The sequence below is a fragment of the Bactrocera neohumeralis genome, chromosome 5 (genome assembly GCF_024586455.1).
Source record: "Bactrocera neohumeralis isolate Rockhampton chromosome 5, APGP_CSIRO_Bneo_wtdbg2-racon-allhic-juicebox.fasta_v2, whole genome shotgun sequence".
Taxonomy (NCBI): domain Eukaryota; kingdom Metazoa; phylum Arthropoda; class Insecta; order Diptera; family Tephritidae; genus Bactrocera; species Bactrocera neohumeralis.
In genome coordinates, this window is record NC_065922.1 from 69295760 (window position 1) to 69315718 (window position 19959).

At 30.7% G+C, this 19959-nt stretch overlaps 3 protein-coding genes across 3 annotated transcripts in view; 1 reads left to right on the forward strand and 2 right to left on the reverse strand.

The window, feature by feature from the left end:
- Window positions 1-820: 820 nt before the first annotated feature.
- Window positions 821-19959, forward strand: part of LOC126759000 (homeobox protein aristaless) — a 311849-nt gene continuing 292710 nt past the window's right edge. The window contains exon 1 of the mRNA XM_050473517.1: window positions 821-2810. Within this exon, the coding sequence (XP_050329474.1) occupies window positions 2732-2810 (79 nt within the window). The 5' untranslated portion in view covers window positions 821-2731. The remainder of the gene's footprint in view (window positions 2811-19959) is intronic.
- On the reverse strand, window positions 4121-4720 carry LOC126759011 (putative 60S ribosomal protein L33). The gene is made up of 3 exons (XM_050473530.1): window positions 4607-4720; window positions 4458-4548; window positions 4121-4390 (listed from the first exon to the last, which is right to left on the reverse strand). The coding sequence occupies exons 2-3, from the start codon at window positions 4542-4544 to the stop codon at window positions 4319-4321; spliced, it is 159 nt and encodes a 52-aa protein (XP_050329487.1). The 5' UTR covers window positions 4545-4548; window positions 4607-4720; the 3' UTR covers window positions 4121-4318.
- The window catches only part of LOC126758999 (muscle segmentation homeobox), a 66223-nt gene continuing 51601 nt past the window's right edge, over window positions 5338-19959 (reverse strand). The window contains exon 4 of the mRNA XM_050473513.1: window positions 5338-8497. Within this exon, the coding sequence (XP_050329470.1) occupies window positions 7646-8497 (852 nt within the window). The 3' untranslated portion in view covers window positions 5338-7645. The remainder of the gene's footprint in view (window positions 8498-19959) is intronic.

The following is a 19959-nucleotide window of genomic DNA, read 5'->3' on the forward strand; positions in this document are numbered from 1 at the left end:
TATAATAGGCATTGGGAAAATATTCAAAGAGTAACTTGCAAAAATATTTAGTGTGTTGGGGATGGTGAGAATATGGTATTAAAAACAATTATAAGTTTACAACAATACGACTTTGAGGTTTGTGTATAGTAATAAAAATAATTTTGTCTAAAAAAATGAAGCCTAGTAATTTAAGTAATACCTTTTGTTTGCTATTCCAATGATATTATTTTCATCTTCTTTATTATTTTTCATCACTTCTGTACATTTGTTTACAAAATTATCAATATTTTTGTATTTTATTTTAAACAAGCGACAATGCTTACAAAAGTTGAATCTTCAAACGCTTCACTTCAAAGTTATCTTTTGAGTGGCCTAACCGTGTATAACCCTTTGTAGAAACTTTTGTTTTGTAATTGGTAAACGTGTTGCAAACAATCGATGTATCAACATTTTTTCTCTTATTAATAATTTTTTTTTTTAAATGGTAGCTGGATACAGTTTTTAAAGAAAGTAATTTGAAAATCGCAAATGTAACATTAATTTTAAAGTTTAAAAAACTGTTTCCTAAGTTAATTGTAAAAAACGCAAACGGCAGTTAATTTTAATGCTTAACGAAAATAGTAATTATAAATATTAACTATCCTAAAGTATGACAATGTTTGTGAATATAACACACACAAATGAAAACAAAAAACTACATAAAAAATATAAAACTTTCCAGATTAAAAGGAAGACCCGAAAACCACAATATTTGTTTTATTATTTCCTATAAAATAAGAATATAGATTTTGAAATTTGATATTTTGCATTTAATTGAATTTAAAATCGTTCGATTTATTTGATTTTATTCTATTTGATAATTATGTAATATAATATATAAAAAATTACTATAATTGAAGGTAATATTTTGCAAAACCTACTTCCGTATTTTGGAACACACCTGTAGTTTTGTCTCACTTGGTTTTATGTGTTTTGCACAAATCGGTTTTTAATTTTCTGCCTTCTATATTTTTCTGTTGTAAATATGTATGTTCAAATATTTTATAGTTTAATTTTACTTCGTTTAAAAAAATGGATGCCAAGTTTTATATATTCAAACTATACTAAGAGCTTTCAAAAGGAAAGTCTCTCGTAGGAAACCATGTGCTGATATCATAATCTACAGGCTGAATTATTTCATTTTATTTTAATTTAACAATCATGTTATGTGGTTGCGAACGATAAAATTTACGAAAAAAATGTAACTGGTGCTACTAAAATTGTTAATCAAAGAGAAATGTCTAACGGATACTATTCAAAATGGCCGCCGCGCACAGTTAAATAGAACGCGACCTTTCAGTCACTTCGTACGAGTAAAAGAGTGCACACAAATATTTTCAGTTATAAAGAATTTTTATACAAATTGCCTTTAACTAATTCAATTCTTCATTTTTGTTCTGATTATTTCCAATTTGCACACAAAATACAAATACAATATAGCAAACCATGCTTAAGTGTTCGGTTAATTCTGTAGGCTGAGCAAAAAGTAAATCGCCAGAATTAGAAACGACGAGAAGACGCCGCAAAAGAAGCAACAGCGAACTGTTTTGTTGAGTGTATATGCACGAAGAATTAAAATTAACTACTAAAATACTAGCAAGTGAAAATAACGTTAAAATTTAACACATAAGCGGATTCAAATTGAAATAAAAATTAACATACATACTTACATACATACATTAGTAGCAAATATTGAAACCAACTAAACAAATAGTGTGTTCAAACACAAGCAATCAGCAAATTATTGCAAGGACGACTGCTGACGTACGTTAAAGAAACAATATTTTCACCTTTAACCAACCGAAAAGTCTCGCCAAAAAAGAATAACGAAACAGGAGTAATTGTAGGAGTAACGACTAGCTCACTACCCAAAGAAGTAAGAAAATTATTACTAGCCTACGAAAAGCGCGTTTAAACAAAAGAAAAGTAGGCGGAAAAAGGAAACGATGCATGGTAACAAAGCAAATGCAGAAAGAACGAGTACGCAGTTTTCATATACATACATATTTTTTTATATTACGCCAGTTTATTCATATAAATATTTAAAGAAAATATTAACATTATATATATATTTTTAATTAGCCTACATGATATTGAAAATAGTTTGTTTTTATATAAATAATAACGGAAGATCCCGTTCTATTGTAATTAAAAAGGACAAAATGCAGAAATAACACAATAATAGCTGATACTTAGTTGTGTTTAAAAAAAGTAAATAAAGCAAACCACAAGTACTATATATGTATACGCAAATGTACACCTAACAACTAACCTGCAAAACTCGTTTTGACTACACTGCTCTTAAAACTGTCACTTCTTTCTTTTGAATGTGTGCCTAGCTGATGGTGTTAAAGTAAACAAAGTTATTTTGTTTTTAATCTGGCAGCTCTTTAATTTTCAATTGGAAAAGAAAGCGGAAACATTAATTGGCAAGTCTGTCGCAAGTTTGCTTTAATCGCGTATCCTACTTCCGTTCAAGTGCTTAACAAATTTGTTTAGAAGGAAAAATTAAAAAATTTAATAAAAAGTGTTTTTTTGTGTTATTTACGTTAAAAATGTAATATATTTGGAATATGTGAAGTGCGTGATCGTTTTCAGTCGTTTAAGTAATATAAAATGTGAGTTTTTAATAAATAAAAGTGATTCGGTTAAAGTAATGTTCACGGGCGTGCATCTTCAAAATGGTGGCATTTAGCTGTAATTGTAATTGATGGCGTTGAATTTAGGCGTAATATCGTCAAGAAATTTGTTGCTAATACTCATTGCAAGTAATTTCGTGCAAGAAAAACGTAAGTGCCACTTCATGCATGCATAAATATAAAGTATTTTAATTTGAAAATGTATATGTTTATTAGAAATAATAATAATAAGGGAGCATACAAATGTATAAGTAACAAGCTAACCGAAAAGCTACCAGAAACGTTTTTAAAAATATGACATATGTATATGTATTAACACAAGGAATTACATGTATAAATTACACTGGAACTTCATAATAACTACGTATAAATAATTATTTCCATTTGTTGAGGTATGCGTCTCAATTGATTATTTTATTACGAGCAACGATAGACGAAAGTTAAATGTATTGTATATGTATACCCTTATGCCAAAATATTTATTTTTTTCTTAATAGTAATTCATATGAACTTATTACGGTTTAACTGTTGAATATATAGATTATGTAACTAATTTGGGTATAATTTGAAGATATCAATCATTTTTTTTCATAATGTAAATGAATAATGCTTGCGCTGAAGTAGACATGAAAATCTATGAAAAAATTGCCGAAACTGTTTGAAAAATATTTACAACCTCAACTAACTTAAATACAACAAGGAATAATAGTAGTAAGAATTCAAGTTTAAGTGTGTCCAAGCTGACTTCACACCGAACTGATCAGTATGTCTTGATAAAAATGAATCCACGAATGGTTTTCCTTAAATCAATGCAAAATGATTGAATTTATACCGTGATTAGAAACGTAAACGAAATAGTAATTATCATAACTCCAAATCAAAATGCATTTGAAGATGCTATTTAAATTATGCAAGAATGATATTTTGATGTTTGGATCCAATTACATTTTTTCAAAGAAATTAAATATAGCATAAGTATTGTAATTAAATACAAACTACATATTTCAACACATTCTTCTACGAAATGTATGTTTAAATAATATGTCACACATGAAAAATAAAGTTGATATATAAAGAGAATTAATTGCACGCAAATCGCCCAAGGCTGTACTCAAAATGAAAGAGATGAAAAAATGAATTAATAAAAATGAGAACTTACATTCTATCCTCGAAAAAAGCGAAGCATAGTATTTTTCTTCCATACCCACTATTTATTGTATATTAATACCTTTTACCGATACCAGCTAACCATCAAATTATTTGAGTTCGTTTTAAAAAAGTGATGCGCTATTCAGATACGCAATCAATTGTTTATATTTCTCAAGTAATAGCAAATGAATTTAGTTTATCCCTTGGGTGCCATAACTGTCGCTGTTTGGAAGAAGGTGCAAGCCTATAAACATACTACATTCATTTCAGTTAGTCCTATAAGCTAGAAGTAAACACTCTTCTAAAATAACTTGATTTTACGTTCAATACAATTTTATTTCACTTTTTAAGAAACGCATAATTCCAGCCGCAAATTAAGCAATAAATTCCCCCACAACAAGCTATGTCGTCAACTTCCCACAAGCACAGCAATGCTGCAGCTGTCACTAACAACATTACGAATTGATTAGTATCGCTATGTTTTGGCTTTAAAGAACTGTTGAACTGCTCTACTTCTTCTTGGGTTTGACAACATTGTAGGCAATGATGAGACCGATCACAGCATAAGTAGCCTTAGCCACCTGCAATTGTAAAAAATTGTTTATATAATTCCATCGTTCAGTTCTCATCATGCTTGCATATACTGACATTTGCGCGACCACGCATTGTGGAGCCATTGAAATGTTTCGACAGTCCAGACAATTTCGCATCCTCAGCATGTGAATCTCCAGCCATTTTGCTGAAAGCATATAAATTTTACTTATTTTGTATTATTAACACTTTTTAATTACACTCACTCGCTTTAAGTTTAGCCTGTTTAGCGGATGGAAAAATATTCGCTAATACTTGCAGACAACTGTCAAAATTTCGAGGTTAGGTTATGTAAGTGCAATGTCGAATTCGAAATTGAGCTGTCAAATTGACAGTAGTGAACTGCTTTGCCGGCGGTGACAGTGATAAAGCAGTGCAGAGTTATTTGTGTGCAGTTTCTGCACATATTTTCATTTCCGGTAAAAGTTGAGTGTGTTTCTAAGTACACAATAGTGCGGACTAATTTATGTACGTAAAAGTCGTTACTATTATTGTTTTACGGCAGAAATCTTTTTCGATTAGTTTTAGGAAATGCTGCTGAGTAGGCATTAACATATACATACATACATATATAATTTTTGCTCTGTTCCGATAAATGTCCTTGGAACGATTGAAACAACTTAAATATTCCTTGGGTTTCCGTTAATAAAAGAAAGGTTGATATATTTATTCAATACCATGCCAACGGTAAAACGAGTTCGAAAAAATGTCCACCCGCAAGCTGCGATATATAATTTTAATTCGTTCTAAATTCATGTCCCAACAATTTTGTGAAAAGTAAAATTCCGATACAACAATAAGAATAAAATATATCTTAATTTATAAATTTCAAATATATGTATTTTTGAAATGCTCACCACTAAAAGCAACATAAACAAACCGTCACTATTAGACTTAGATTCCTTTTAAAATTTTAAATAGTTATAAAAGAAACAAATTTTTCAATTTATTTGCGTTTATAGATCTTTTATTCCACATTTTGTTTATTCATTTTCTAAGTGTACTATGTGTAATTAAATTTTCATATACAATAGATTATTTACTTATTTCGAAGATTCATTGTTTATTTGATTCGTGCGTTTTCTATTCAGAATTTATTAATATTTATTTCATTTTGATTTTACCTTAATACGTAACTAGTGTTTAAAGCTACAAGATTATGGAGTACTCGTATAATGTGCAGAATAAATGAGTGTGTGTATATAGATTTTTATGTTTTTTTTACTATATTTACAATGCTTAAGGCGTAGCAGTAAAGTAAGATAGAAATGATAATTTTGTGTTCATGGCTTTTTATTATAATTTGTATTTAATTTATATTTGTGTAATTATTTTAAGATTCTCAGTTTGAATTTATTATAATTTTCTTTTTCATTTACTTTGTTTAACAATTTTTTAAGTCATTTATAGCATTATGTATTTTTTCGTTTTTTATTATATTTTTTATTGATGGCAAGTTTTAAATTTATTTTCTTTTAAGTTTCTTATATTGTATCATTCAATACTTTTGTATTATTATTAAATATATTTATATTTTTAGTTATTATATATTTTCATTATTTTTATATTTATATTTAAATATAATTTTTGTAATTCATATATTTTATTAAATTTTTTTTATTATATTAACTGCCTTTATACTGTTGTTTGTATAATATTTTAAAATTTTTTATTTTTTATTACGTAATTTTTTTTTGTTATTTGTTTTAATTTTATATTTTATTATTATTTCTCTATTTTATTTTATTTTTATCAAAATTTTATTTTATTTAAACTTGTATATTTTTTATTATTTATTTGCCATATTTCCTTTTTTTGGTTTTATTTCAATTTAACTTTTATTTCGTGTTATTTGTATACCATTTTCTTCCATAAAATTTGCATTACATCTACCAGTTAATAATCAAAGAACACTTTCGGACTTGCAAAGCTTAAAGTAAGATCTTCTTAAATATTTATTAAGTAATTTTCGATTTTCAATTATTATTTATATATTTATGTACATACAACACTGGGTACGAACGTAAAATAAACTAAAAATTACTAAATTAAATCACAATGAAATTGCTTATACTAAAACCTACATTTTATGCTAAACATATTTATATTTTGTAATAATTCAAATCGAATTTCAAATCATGCGCTTCATAGTAGAAATAGTGTATTTGTTGCTAAATGTAATTTATATTTTTTCTTTCTTTATATTATTAAATATTATTATTTCCTCAATTTTGATTTCATTTAAACATCTTTTGTGTGTTATTTGTGCTAGAAATGCCTTAGAAATGCACTTACATACATACATACATATGTAAGTACATACATCTCCTTGCAATATTTACAGTTGCAGTAAATGCTTAAAACTACTGTTACAAATATTGTTTGTATTCGTGTGCCATTTTATTGATCATGTCGTTGCATGTAGTGTCGTCTGTTTGTATTAAATATATGTATTAAATGTGTTATTCTTTCTGTTACTGCAAATTTTTCTGTGAAAAAAGCTTCGTTGTGTGTTATATACTTATTTAAAATTCCAATATTTTAATGTGCACTTGTTAGAAAAAATGTTTACTGTTCAAATTGTATGCAGGTGCGAAGAGTTTAAGTAATCGAAATAAAATCGATTGTTATTTGCTTAGGTCAGTTCACATCTGAATCAAATGCAATATTTATAAATCCACAAGCGCAGTGCATTGAAGCTTTAGTTAATGGACAAAACAGAAATTTTCAGGAATTTAATTGTAAACGGAAGTTTTTATTTGATTTAATTTAACAGTTATTAATGTGAATTTTCATAAAAATCTGCTGAAAAAAATTATTGCTGAGTGATATCACTTGCTAAGTGTGTTTTGTTACTTAATATTTGTAAATATCGTTTTTAGCTATTTTTTGTTTTAAAATTATAAATTTTTGCAAGTTTAATATATGCACAATTTCCCTGAAGCTCTAAATTTCATACACAAATTTTATTTTCTTAACAGCATATTTATAAGAAATAGAATTTTTAACCGAGTGCTCATATTGTGCTTTTTTCACTTGAATTTCTTCTTCATTTCTTCAATGTACATAAGTGCGTTAACAATCATGAAACAAGCGTGAGTTTAACAAAAAGCTGCTCGTGTTAGCCAATTTAATTAAAAATTTCACATTTCCTCCAGTATTTTTATACCGTCAAGTTTGAGTTATAACATTATTTCGCTTTTCACACTACACCCCCCTTACAACAACACATCAATACACATATTTCATCTGCTCTCCAACGCCATTGACGCGCTGTTCTCTTGCTTGATCCGCTTTGCGGCGCTTTCAGCGCTCAACAACATTTTAATATCCTTCTCATCGTCCACATCGTCACAGATATCAATTTCTTCCCTATCACATTCATCGTCATCATCATCACACATCGGTTCCTCATCCGCCTCGGCTTCACGTTCGCGTACACGTTGTTCATGCGCCTCCTGTCGTCTGCGTTGCATTTCCGCTTCCGCCGCCAACAATTGTTGTTGATGTTGATGTGCTGCTTGTTGTCGGCGTTGTGCTTCGGCATGCTGTTCGGCCAATTGTTGTTGATGTAATTGCTGCAGATGTTGTACATGTTGCAAGTGTTGTTGTTGATTGTAGGGATGATGTTGCATAACATGTGCGTGCGCCTGTGCATGTGCTTGCTCAGCTAGACCACTCATAGCGCCATTAGCTAGATCCATACCGCCACCCATAACACCGCTGCTCCCCACTTCATGATGTCGCTTGTGCTTGGATGGTGCGTCGAAGAGCAAGCGTGATATGGAGAACGAAGAGATCGGCGAATTGTGTGTACTGCCAGCGGAGTAGGAGGTATTCGTGTCGTCTGAGGTCGGTGTTTCGCGATCACTTTCATCCGATTTCAGTATATCGGCGGCTTCGAGTGATTTCTTATGCATGCCGAGTAGCCAAGGGGCCACTGATTCGTCGTCTTTTGCAGATTTCAGTATAGTTTCGGGTAGCGGCAACGAGTGTCGCACCATGGCACCATAAAGACCATATTCAGCCATTTTGGTGCTATGACCCCAGCATTTCTCCGTTTTTCGCCATTTGGCGCGGCGATTCTGGAACCAAACCTGGAAAGAAAAGAGAAAAAGTAAACTTTTAAATCTTGGTTTTTAAAGTTGAAGCTTGAATTTAGTTAAAAATGCAGTATTTTCAACCTTTCCCCGAAGAGGTTGGGTTCAAAACTTGAGAAATTGTTGCTGGCAAGCTTTATCTGGCTAAGTTTAAGTTTTAAGTTAAAGTTTTTTGGGTCTTAAGAGTAAGATTTTCTGATTTATCTTTAAAACCAGCTCTATTACTATTATTTAAAAGCTAAAGCTTTAACATTATGAAACGGTTTTATGTTTATTAATTTTATTTTCTTAAAGATTTTGTGGTTTTGAAATTTTAGCCGAGTACATATTGCCACTGAATCTGTAAGAAAAGCTCTTAGAGCTTATAAAGCTCTCAAGGCAAATTGGTATTTATTAATTATTGTTTCAAAAATGTAGTGGTTTTGAAATTTTACTGTACTGCAAAAGTGCTGGGTTTTTAACCAAAGCTGTTAAGGCTTTTAAAGCTCTCAAGGCATTATAAAAAAGGTTCTATATTTTTTGTTGGCTTGAAAATGTGGTGGTTTTGAGATTTTATCTGACAATATGCGGTCGTAAATTTTAAAGAAAATGCTTTTAAAGCTCTCAAGACTTTATAATATCGATATTTACTACTTAATGTTTCAAAAATTTAGAGGTTTTGAAATTTTACCGCACTGCATATGACTGTCTGGTTTGTAACAAAAACTGTTAGCTGACTACATAAAGTCGCTGAATTTGTAAGGAAAGCTCTAAGAGCTTATAAAGCTCTCAAGGCAAATTGGTATTTATTAATTTTTGTTTAAAAAATTGAGTGGTTTTGAGATTTTACTGTACTGCAGTGCTGGGTTTTTAACAAAAACTGTTAAGGCTTTTAAAGCTCTCAAGGCATTATAAAAAGGTTCTATATTTTTTGTTGGCTAGAAGATTTGGTGGTTTTGAGATTTTATCTGACAATATACGGTAGTAAATTTTAAAGAAAATGCTTTTAAAGCTCTCAAGACTTTATAATATCGATATTTACTACTTAATGTTTCAAAAATTTAGAGGTTTTGAAATTTTACCGCACTGCATATGACTGTCTGGTTTGTAACAAAAACTGTTAGCTGACTACATAAAGTCGCTGAATTTGTAAGAAAAGCTCTTAGAGCTTATAAAGCTCTCTGGGAATTATAAAAAGGTGCTATATTTTTTGTTGTCTTAAAAATTTAGTGGTTTTGAGATTGTATCTGACTACATCCGCTCGCTGAATTTTTAAGAAAAGCGATTTTAAAACTCACAAGACTTTATAAAAAAACGAAATATTTTTTTTTTTTCAAATTTTACTTCTAATACTCAACTCAAGCAAATTTGAGTCCCTTAAGACAGTTTGGAAAATATACAGGGTTGCTTTTGAGTATATAAAGTAACGAAATACTTGACGACTTCAAAGAAAACGCTTGAATTTATTAATTTTTTGTTAAAAATTTCAAAAAACGTAAAAGAAATCACTTTTGTGTTTCTTTTTGTTCCTTTCATATTCCACTTGTTCACCTTTTACTTCAATGCAACGCTGTGTATTGTTATATGCATTCAAAAGTGAAAAAATATGATTGGCAGTGCTTCTATTCCATAGGAAATCGTATTAATAACTTCTGCTTTACTTACTCAGCATTTGCCAATGTAATTATGTAATTAGTAATGAGCACGGCCGCCTGCAGCCACTCAACTACTAACGAAAACTCATTACAACGTAGCAGAAAAGCGCGTATTGAAATTAATGCCTAGCGCCGACTGAGTGTGGGTATAAGTACATTAACTGCTGTACATATTTTGGGGGTTAGTTTGGCGCACAAAATGGTGGCGCAGCAAAGGAAATTGAAATAAAATTATTTCCTTTATATATGTATGTAAGTATAGCGAATGCTCCACCTTACTCGTATATTACGCTTACACCACCTTTGTCGCTGTAACGGCACATGCCGCCAACGCATGCATAGTCAGCGGGTGGTTGAGGCTTTATGCGCGGTTTCAGGCTTTTCTATCAAATTGCCTATGCGCTCTAAAGACCGCCTAGTAAAATTCGCTGAAGTGTGTGGTTTGCCTTATTTGCTTAGTGTTTGGAAAAAATTGTTCGTTTTGCAAAACTGTGACTGCATGTTCTCACATAACGAAACCGTATGCCTTGCTATACTGCATATTACCGCTAGATATCTACTACAGCATTGTTTTGGTGTGTGTGTGCACAACGGGATAATAATTAGTTGCTCATTAATCAACAAAGCCTAGTTGTATCTAATAATAATGAGCTGCGTTTGGCGGCCAATGCTGTCATGGTGAGAACGGATAACGTGTGCACTAAGCCTAAAGCAAAAAAAAAACAACAAAAATTTCGTTACCATTTGCACCAAAAGTGTTAATGGTCAGCTGAGTTTGCGCACAACACAAACAAAGAGCAGTAAATGAAATAAAATAAAGATAAAAATGCAAAAACAAAATCAAAAAAAGCCACATGTTCACCACGTTCAACACCGAACGCCTTCATGCATTGTTGTGCCTTCTTTTCACAGCAAAAGGAATTGAAATTTGATATTTAATTAAAAGAATTCATTCAAAATATGAGCACATTTCTATAATACCACATTTCGCAGTTTAATAAATACATGCATATGTATGTATAATATATGTATGTGCGCATATATTCTCATTTGGTTGGCGATTTGAGCCTTTGGTATGTGCTTTAATTAAGGAAAATTTCTTTTTTCATTGCAAATCGTGCGGATTTCGGTGTGTGTGTGTATGTGTGCTTAAAAATGTAAAAATATTTGGTCATTTCAAATGTGGCCTTGTGTAAATATTTATATATTCAATTTGTGTGATTTTATATGTGATATGTGTGGAAAAGGTTAGCAGCTGACAGTAGCGGCCGCAGGAGATGAGCAATAAGTGTTGAAGATATGATTTGTTGCTGGCACACTTTTGCGATTTTGTTGAAATTTGTTTGATGCAGCGAAATTAATAATTTGATTAATGACTGAAATTGCTGTGATAATTCGTTTAAAGGCATAATTTGCGCGGAGGTAACTGTTTATCAACCCTTAAAATGCGTTTTCGAACGATTCGGTTTTTGCAGGTATCTTCTTCTTTCACAGAACCAACACAAAGTAATGCCAAATGCGAAAGGTTCTAGTAAATACAAAGAAACACTGAGACACAGTTTTCCTCAACTCGCCTATATGATTTTAAGCCAAAAAAAGAAAGCTGTAATCGAGTCGTCAATCAACTAATCTCAAATTGTTAGTATGTACATATGTATATCTGTAGAGATTATCAGCTCTTTATGGGTAGGTCGGACTTGATTGCGATATGCAAGTATATCCTTTCTTGACTGACTTCTTCTGACTTTTTTTTTATTTTTTTGCTCTTTGAAACACTACTCGCATATTTAGAAACCAACTACCGTTATAAATTTCTTAGTCACTTTTGAGATTGAAAATCGTTCGAATTAGATTCCCCACAAGTTTTCGTCGTCTATGACAGATTATTATTAAAGCTTGTCTTAAGAACTTAGTGGTTTTGAGATTTTAAAAGCTTTCAAGGCATTATGAAACGGTTCTATATTTTTTGTTGTCTCAAATATTTAAAGGTTTCGAGTTATTGTTCGATCACGTATAGCCGCTGAAATATTAAGAAAAGCTTTAAGAGCTTTTAAAGCTCTCAAGGCATTATGAAACGGTTTTATATTTATTAATTTTACATATTCTCTTATAAATTTAGTGGTTTTGAAATTTTAGGTGACTACATTGTATGTATATACGCTGAATTTGTAAGAAAACCTCTTAGAGCTTATAAAGCTCTCAAGACGTTATAAAAACGGTATTTATTATTTATTGTTGCAAAAATTGACAGGTTTTGATATTTTAAAAGCTCTAAAAGCTTTCTCATAATGCCTTGAAAGCTTTTAAAGTGCTGTATTTTTGTTGTCGCAAAACTTTAAAGTCTTCGAGTTATTGATCGACCACATATAGCCGCTGAAATTTTAAGAAAAGTTTAAGAGCTTTTAAAGCTCTCAAGGCACAAAATCGATTTTTTTTACCAAAAGCACATTTTACGCTTTAATGTGTTTTTTTATTATTGCAACTTTTTTATAAAAAATTTTGTGTAAATTTTTAGGTTAATACTGACGTACTTCACTAGTAGGTTAGGTCAGGTTATGTTAAATGTTCTATCCTAATAGGGAACTCACTTGGACAGCTTATAAGGCTGTCCTTTGTGGTACCTAGAACACTTATAAAATTGACTCTCGAGCCTTTGAGCCGAACACAAATTTGTTGAAGCGCTTAATGCCAGTTTCGGCTATGTCCCCTCTTGTGCCGAAGGTATGACTCCCAAGATGTTTTGTGATACAAAGACTGGCTAATAGAAGAGAAGGTGTCTTCATGTTTGCACCTCACCCTCTTCCATAAAACTTCGACAATTTGCGTCTGACTGTCGTTATAGCCTTACAGCATGTCCAGTAAGAACTCCAAAATTGTGGCAAGCAGAACTTTGCTAAGGGCAAATAGCTCAGCAGATCTTCCTCAAGTCTTATGTAGATAAAAATGCTGTTTTAAATTTGTTTACACCAAGAGAAACTGTCAAAGCTAAACTTTTTGTCAGCTAGTTTAATTGTCAATAGTTTAATTGTAACGCCAACTAGAAAAACCAAAAAAAAACTTCTCTGAAATTCATCTGTTTTTGCTATGGCTGTAGTATTTATGCTCTTTAAAAAGTTTTCTTCACTCAATCAGTTTTTCGCCCTACTTGTACTCTTGAAACACGGCCCTTGTAATATTTAGATTAACTGTTTCTATTTTTTCTAATTTTTTCATTATTTTTAAGCTGAGAACATATAGAAATGTATCGAACTGTCGGAGCTTTTTCGTGGATTCTTCTAATGTTTTGTACTTGAGTGTAAAGTTAGAAGTGTAAATATTGCATTTTACATTTAGTTCAGCAAAAATTATTTACGAAAAATAACATAATACAAAAATTAAAATTATTTGCCAAGAATACATATTAACAATTCTCAGCATTTCTCTCATTTTCCCACAATCATAAATTAACTACAAGCCAGTTGGTAACCTTACTGTAGACACCCCTCTATATATTCTGAGGCAGGAACTTTTCAGCTCTTCCTTCTAATTTATCTCACAAACTACCATCAACAGTTATTTGCTACTTAGGCGATAAGCGATAGTAAATCCCAAAACTAATTAAATAAACGATTGCGTAAAGTCAGTGTGTAGCTTCGCCTTTCTCGCTGATGTACGATAATAACGGTAATTGCTAGTATAATAATGCCAACAACGAACAAGTGTACGCCGAAAATAACAACAAAACACATTTAAATAGTTCGGTCAATTTTCAATTACCAAATGAATGTGAATGAGGTGGAAAAAGTACGAAAAAGCGCCAGTGTTCGTGAAGAAAGGTATTAAGCGCACGAGTAGCAACTCCCGCGGGACAACTTGAGCGGCTGCGTGGAAAAAAATCAACTTGCAGCGAAAGTTTTCGGCAGAGGGTGCATGTAAAACACTGTAGCAAGGTGGTGGGGTTAGTTCGCAACAAGCGTGCGGCGTGCGGCGACCGACGGACACATGACACGCGCTCATTTGCCACAATTTTCAAGTGTTTGCGTGAGAAAATTGCCCCTCACTTGCTGTAACGCAGCATGCAGATCAGCAGTGAAAGCGCGCCGATGCGCAGCACAGAGATAGTTTGAGTAGCGGTTAATGTGTAATAAAAGCGTATAGGCGCGTACGCGTGCTGCAATTCTCTAAGGCACTTTCGGCGGCGGGTAAAAAAGTTACATGCATGAAAGCAGCTACTTTGCTAGTATGCTTTGCTATACGGTACATCAAAATTAGACAAGTTCAAGCGGCAAATAGAAACTGCTTGCACATGACTGAATCACAGCAAAGTTGTTGTTGCAATTTTTATGTGAGACACGAAATGGGTGCAGTATCTCTTGGCAGCAACCCCTTATTTGTTTATTTTCTCGTGTTATTGTTGTTGTTTATGGCAGTTATTTGCTTGTTTTGTTGATTTAACACTTGTTGTTGGGCGCTTGTTTGGCTGTCAGTTACTGTTTTGGCTATTTATTCGAGTATTTGTTTAATTCACTTGTTATTATTGTTGTTTGGTTGTTGTAACACTTGTCATATAAATAGCAAATTAAATCGGCTTGAGTTAACAACAACAAAAAACGCACCCTAATTCCAAATTCTTCAAATATTAGCGGATAATTCTCGCTACAGAGTTGAAACACCAGCAACAACAAGAAAAAAGTTATATAATACCCTTCACATTTGCATTTCTCATAGAAAAAAGTGTATCAAAAAAAAAAATCTTTATCTTGATTTTGTTCGATCAACTTGTATGGCAACTATATGTTATAAAAGGTGCGTACTGGACAATTTGTCCGGAGATAGTAGCATTGCCCTGAACAGTAATCCATTTAAATTTTCGTGAAGATAACTCATCAAAGAAAAAAGTTTTCCTTACAAGAACTTCACTTTAAGCATTCCGTCTGTATGACAGCTAAATGCTATAGTGGTCCGATATCGGCATATCGGCGGTTCCGAAAAATGAGCAGCTGCTTGGTTAAAAAGGAATGTGTTCAAAATTTCAGATTGATATCTCAAAAACTAGTCCCTCAGTATATATAGAGTAGAGTATATGTATATAGACATAAGTGCAGACAGACGTACCTACATGACTAAATCGACTCAATTCGTTACACTGATCATTCATGTATGTATGTATATAAGGTCTCTGAATTTCCTTCTGTGTGCTACAAACTATTTGTTCTAAATTATCGAGGAAAAAAGCCTGAAGAATGCTTAAGATAACAACGGATCTGTTAGGGATGCCTAACCGGTTACAGTGAGACTTCTTGCGGCTATCCAATATGGAAACAGAAGCAGCTTAAGCTCACTCTAAAAAAAGCTGCTTTGCTGAGTTAAGCTGGAAAACGTTTCGGAGTTTAGGACGCTAGGCTCCAAGCATAATGTACATATATATTTTAGTCTTTAGATAGATTCCTGGTAAAATGTTGAAGTCTTATAGACAAACCTGTATTGTTTAAAAATTGTCAACCGTCTATTTTTTGCTCTTCCCAACTCTTAGCACATCCTAAAAACAATGCCGCATATCCATATTAAACTTCTAGCTGCAGTTCACGACGCTTTAACAACACTTAATGTTGTTTCAAATCAAGTAAGAGGGTGGTTTTTCATTGTAGCTGGTTTTAAAATATTCAACAGTTGTTGTTGTTTGAAATGTGCATCGTTTAGTAGGCTATAAAAAAGTAGTAATGCCGTTTAAAAAATGATTCGCACTTCAAATTTGTTGTTGTTGCATACAATTATCATTTATAATGTGTTGATTAATGCGTTTAAAAATTTATAATGTCAGTTTTAAGTGTTTTTTATGCACTTCATTGCATTTAAACAACATTTAGTAACGTTAATCGTTGTTTTTTTTGTTGTTGCTAACAAGTGTCACGATATTTACGGTTTTTGTGCTAGTTACAACTTGGTTATTGCTATCACTTAAGCCAATATCAAATATACATATACATATATACATACATACTATATGAATATACATACATATGTATATGTATATTTATATGCAACCAGGGCAAAAATGCAACACGTCCAGGTTGGGTCCCTTAATAGTCGTAAAAAACATGTGACTAATGGTCAATTTTTTTATATGACAGCAAGTTTTCTCTTTTGTTTGAGTAAGCTCTATGCAGATACTAATTTTACCGTTTTATATCCGAAAAATCACAAAAAGCGCCTAATCACTTTCAAGATTTTACGTCCAGTCTCCATTTCTAGCCCAATAATTTTATAACTCAGTCGCTAACTTTTTACAAATCATCAATATCCAGTTATAGCCTAATTAATACCTAATTGTATTCTCAAATTATGTTTTGTTGACTAATTTATTTTCAATTGTATCCTATGGAGAGTAATACGTGTGTACTCTCTTTAAAAATTTGTTGCCGGTGTAATATACAGCTCATTACAAATTCTCTTTTGTTTTACTCCCACATTTTTTAGTGTTTGAATCATTGCTGTTGTATATAATACACTCAAACTATGTTTTGTAGGTGTTAATTACATAATTATGCATAATTCGAGTTAAGCTGTTGAACTTTTTGAAGGAAGAACATATTTTTTAAATGAATTCATTTCCATTATTTCATTGTTACAATTCATACACGTTTGACTTTAACTGTGAGAGGAAAGTTGTTGCTCTAAGCACTGTATAATATTGATTGCTTTGCGTGTACTAGTATGTACGGCCTAAGTTGTAACGAGAAAAATTGCCACTGTCAGTGTCGTATAGGAAGGAAAATGTATTAAAAAGAGAATTGGACTGGATTAAATTTAAATTTCTTATTATTTTGTAATTTCGAAAATTATAATTAAAAGTAAACTTCAAAGTTTCAATAGCAAATACCAAAAAAAATAACAAAATAAATGTTTAATCGCGAGAATCGGATTCAAAATTAACAAAAAAAATGAAGATATTTAAAAGAAGAAGTTAAAAAAAAATTAAAACCAAATTTATGTTTAAAAACTGAAATAAAATTGAGTTTATTGAATCTTAAAACATTTTGCGCTTGATAAAAATTAATATGATGGGTCTTAAATACCTGCTATCTTTGTATCAAATTTCATCTTAGTTTAACACAGCTTGACTTATTTACATTTAATTACTATTATTTATAGTGTTTCAGTTAGAAATATGTAAATACATACATATGTGTATCTCTATTTTAATCATTTGCAATCCAACTTTTAGTTTAAAAATATGCTTTTTATTTGTTTTTTCAAATTTCAAATTAGGAAATATTTTTAAAATTTAAATTCTGATTTTCGAGTTAAAAATAAAATTTTTCACTGAAATTAAAATTAAATCAAAATTAAAAATAAAATAAAAATAAAATTTTTTTTACAAAAATTATATTGTATAAAATTTTTAATTAATTTTGAGATTTCTAATTTGTTTTTAAATTTCTAATTAATTTTTCAATTCAGATTTTCCAATGAAAACTTAATTTTTAATACTGATTTTGGAGTTAAAAATTAAATTTCCGGTCTTTAATTAAAATTTTGCAATTAAAAATTAAAATTTCAAAAAAAATATTTTTAAATTTTTAGTTCTGATTTCGGTATTAAAACTTTAATTTCCAATTTCTATTTCCAATTTTGCAATTAAAATTAAAAATTTTCAAAATATTGCTTAATTTTTGAATTAAACATTCAGTTTCCAATTAAAAAAAAAAAAAAAATTAAAATCTCAAAAAATAATTTTTAAATTTTACTTCTGATTTTTAATGCTGATTTTCGAAAATTTAATTCCAAGTTTTAATACTTTTTGGTAATTAATTAAATTAAAATCTCAAAAAAAATAATTTAAATTTTTACTTCTGATTTCGGTATTAAGACTTTAATTTCCAATTTCTAATTGCAATTTTGCAATTAAAATTAAAAATTTTCAAAATAATGTTTCATTTTTGAATTAAAAATTCAGTTTCCAATTAAAAAAAATAAAAAAATTAAAATCTCTAATAATAATATTTAAAATTTTTTCTACTGATTTTAATGCCAATTTTCGAAAATTTAATTACCAATTTTTAATTCTTTTTTGTAATTAATTAAATTAAAATCTCAAAAAAATAATTTTTAAATTTTTACTTCTGATTTCGGTATTAAGACTTTAATTTCCAATTTCTAATTCCGATTTTGCAATTAAAATTAAAAATTTTCAAAATATTGTTTAATTTTTGAATTAAAAATTCAGTTTCCAATTAAAAAAAATAAAAAAATTAAAATCTCAAAAAATAATTTTTAAATTTTACTTCTGATTTTTAATGCCAATTTTCGAAAATTTAATTAAAAATTTTTAATTATTTTTTGTAATTAATTAAATTTTTCAAAATATTGTTTCCAATTTTTAATTCCGATTTTGCAATTAAAAAATAAATTTCCAAATAAAAAGAGAGGAGTTATAAATATAAAATTAAATTCAAAATTAATAATTCCAATTCTTTGTTTCAGTTTGCCATTTTTCATTCCGATTTTTTTATTAAATTTTAAATTTTTAATTCCAATTAAAAATTTTAGTTTTGCTCCAAAATGTTTTATTGGAAAATTTACAACTATAGGGTACCTTCGCGTATTAATGAATAGAACGGGACTGTTGGCGCTCATTTCAATTAAAAAATAAAAAACAGATAACAGATAAGATCCAGATCAAGATCCAAGTCAGCCTTACGGGCTTTATTAAAGGAAATAATATTTAGAAAAGATTTTTAGTGCTTTTATGTGTCACATCATCACATCATTAAGAAAAAAGTAAGTTTAGTATTCAGCACAATCGAAACTTAATCATTGACATGATTCTAATGACTTTTCAAGTCTTGCTCGTGAGCATACAAATCTCATGAAAGTTTTGCTAAATGCCATACAAAAAACTGATGTTTGAACTTGAGTTATCACAGTTTTGAACCAAATTTGCTGTCCTCTTTCCATTCCATGATAAAAACCTTCAAAAATTCAGGGATGTAAACAGTGAAGTAGTTTCTCATTGGTCTAGTTTTTTTTACGTGGCGGGTCCCAAACCCAGGGCACAACCCTATGTAGGGGATGTTTCGCCTTCTCACTTTAGCTCACCTTCGAACGGTTGTTCTTAGGCTACCCAGAGGATACTTGGCCAAAGACCGGAAGTTGTGAGTTGCTTGAGTCTTATGTAAAAGAATCGTTTCTGGCCACTCCCAAGTGAATGGCGATCAGAGAACTTTCCTCACTTGCGTGAACTTCTACATATGACTCCATCCATGAAGTAATGAGAAGGTAGATGGCGGACAACAACAATGTTTTGAATATTTTTTCCAGCAACAATTCACTACAATCATCCACGGACCCCGGGTTTTTCCTACACGGTCCTGAATTTATAACTTGATTCATCTCAACTTTGTACCAAATTTGACAATCAGCTGTTATTTTCGTTACTTTTTAAACGCGCTCCTGCTCTTTCCATTATCTACGATTTTCGAAATTACATTTCGCGTTTTGCATATTTTTCCACTTTTTGTTCTAATTACACATTATTAACAATAGCATTTCACAAACACAATTGCTGTAAAAAAATGCCAGTGGCAATAATGACAGACGTAACAACGTTAACGTAGACGTAAGCGCCGCGCTCGAGTAGGTGGCGACTGGGTTGTTGTAGTGGTTAATTGCATAATTATCGCATGCAAAAAGGTAGTAGAAACCAGCTAAGCACGAAAAATAAACTGTTTGGCGGAAATGAAATTAAAAATGCAACAAACATAATTAAAAAATTATGTTATTATCCTGTTAGAAGCAGGCAACGTTGCAATTTTTTCTACACTGTCGCATGGTAGTCGCAGAATT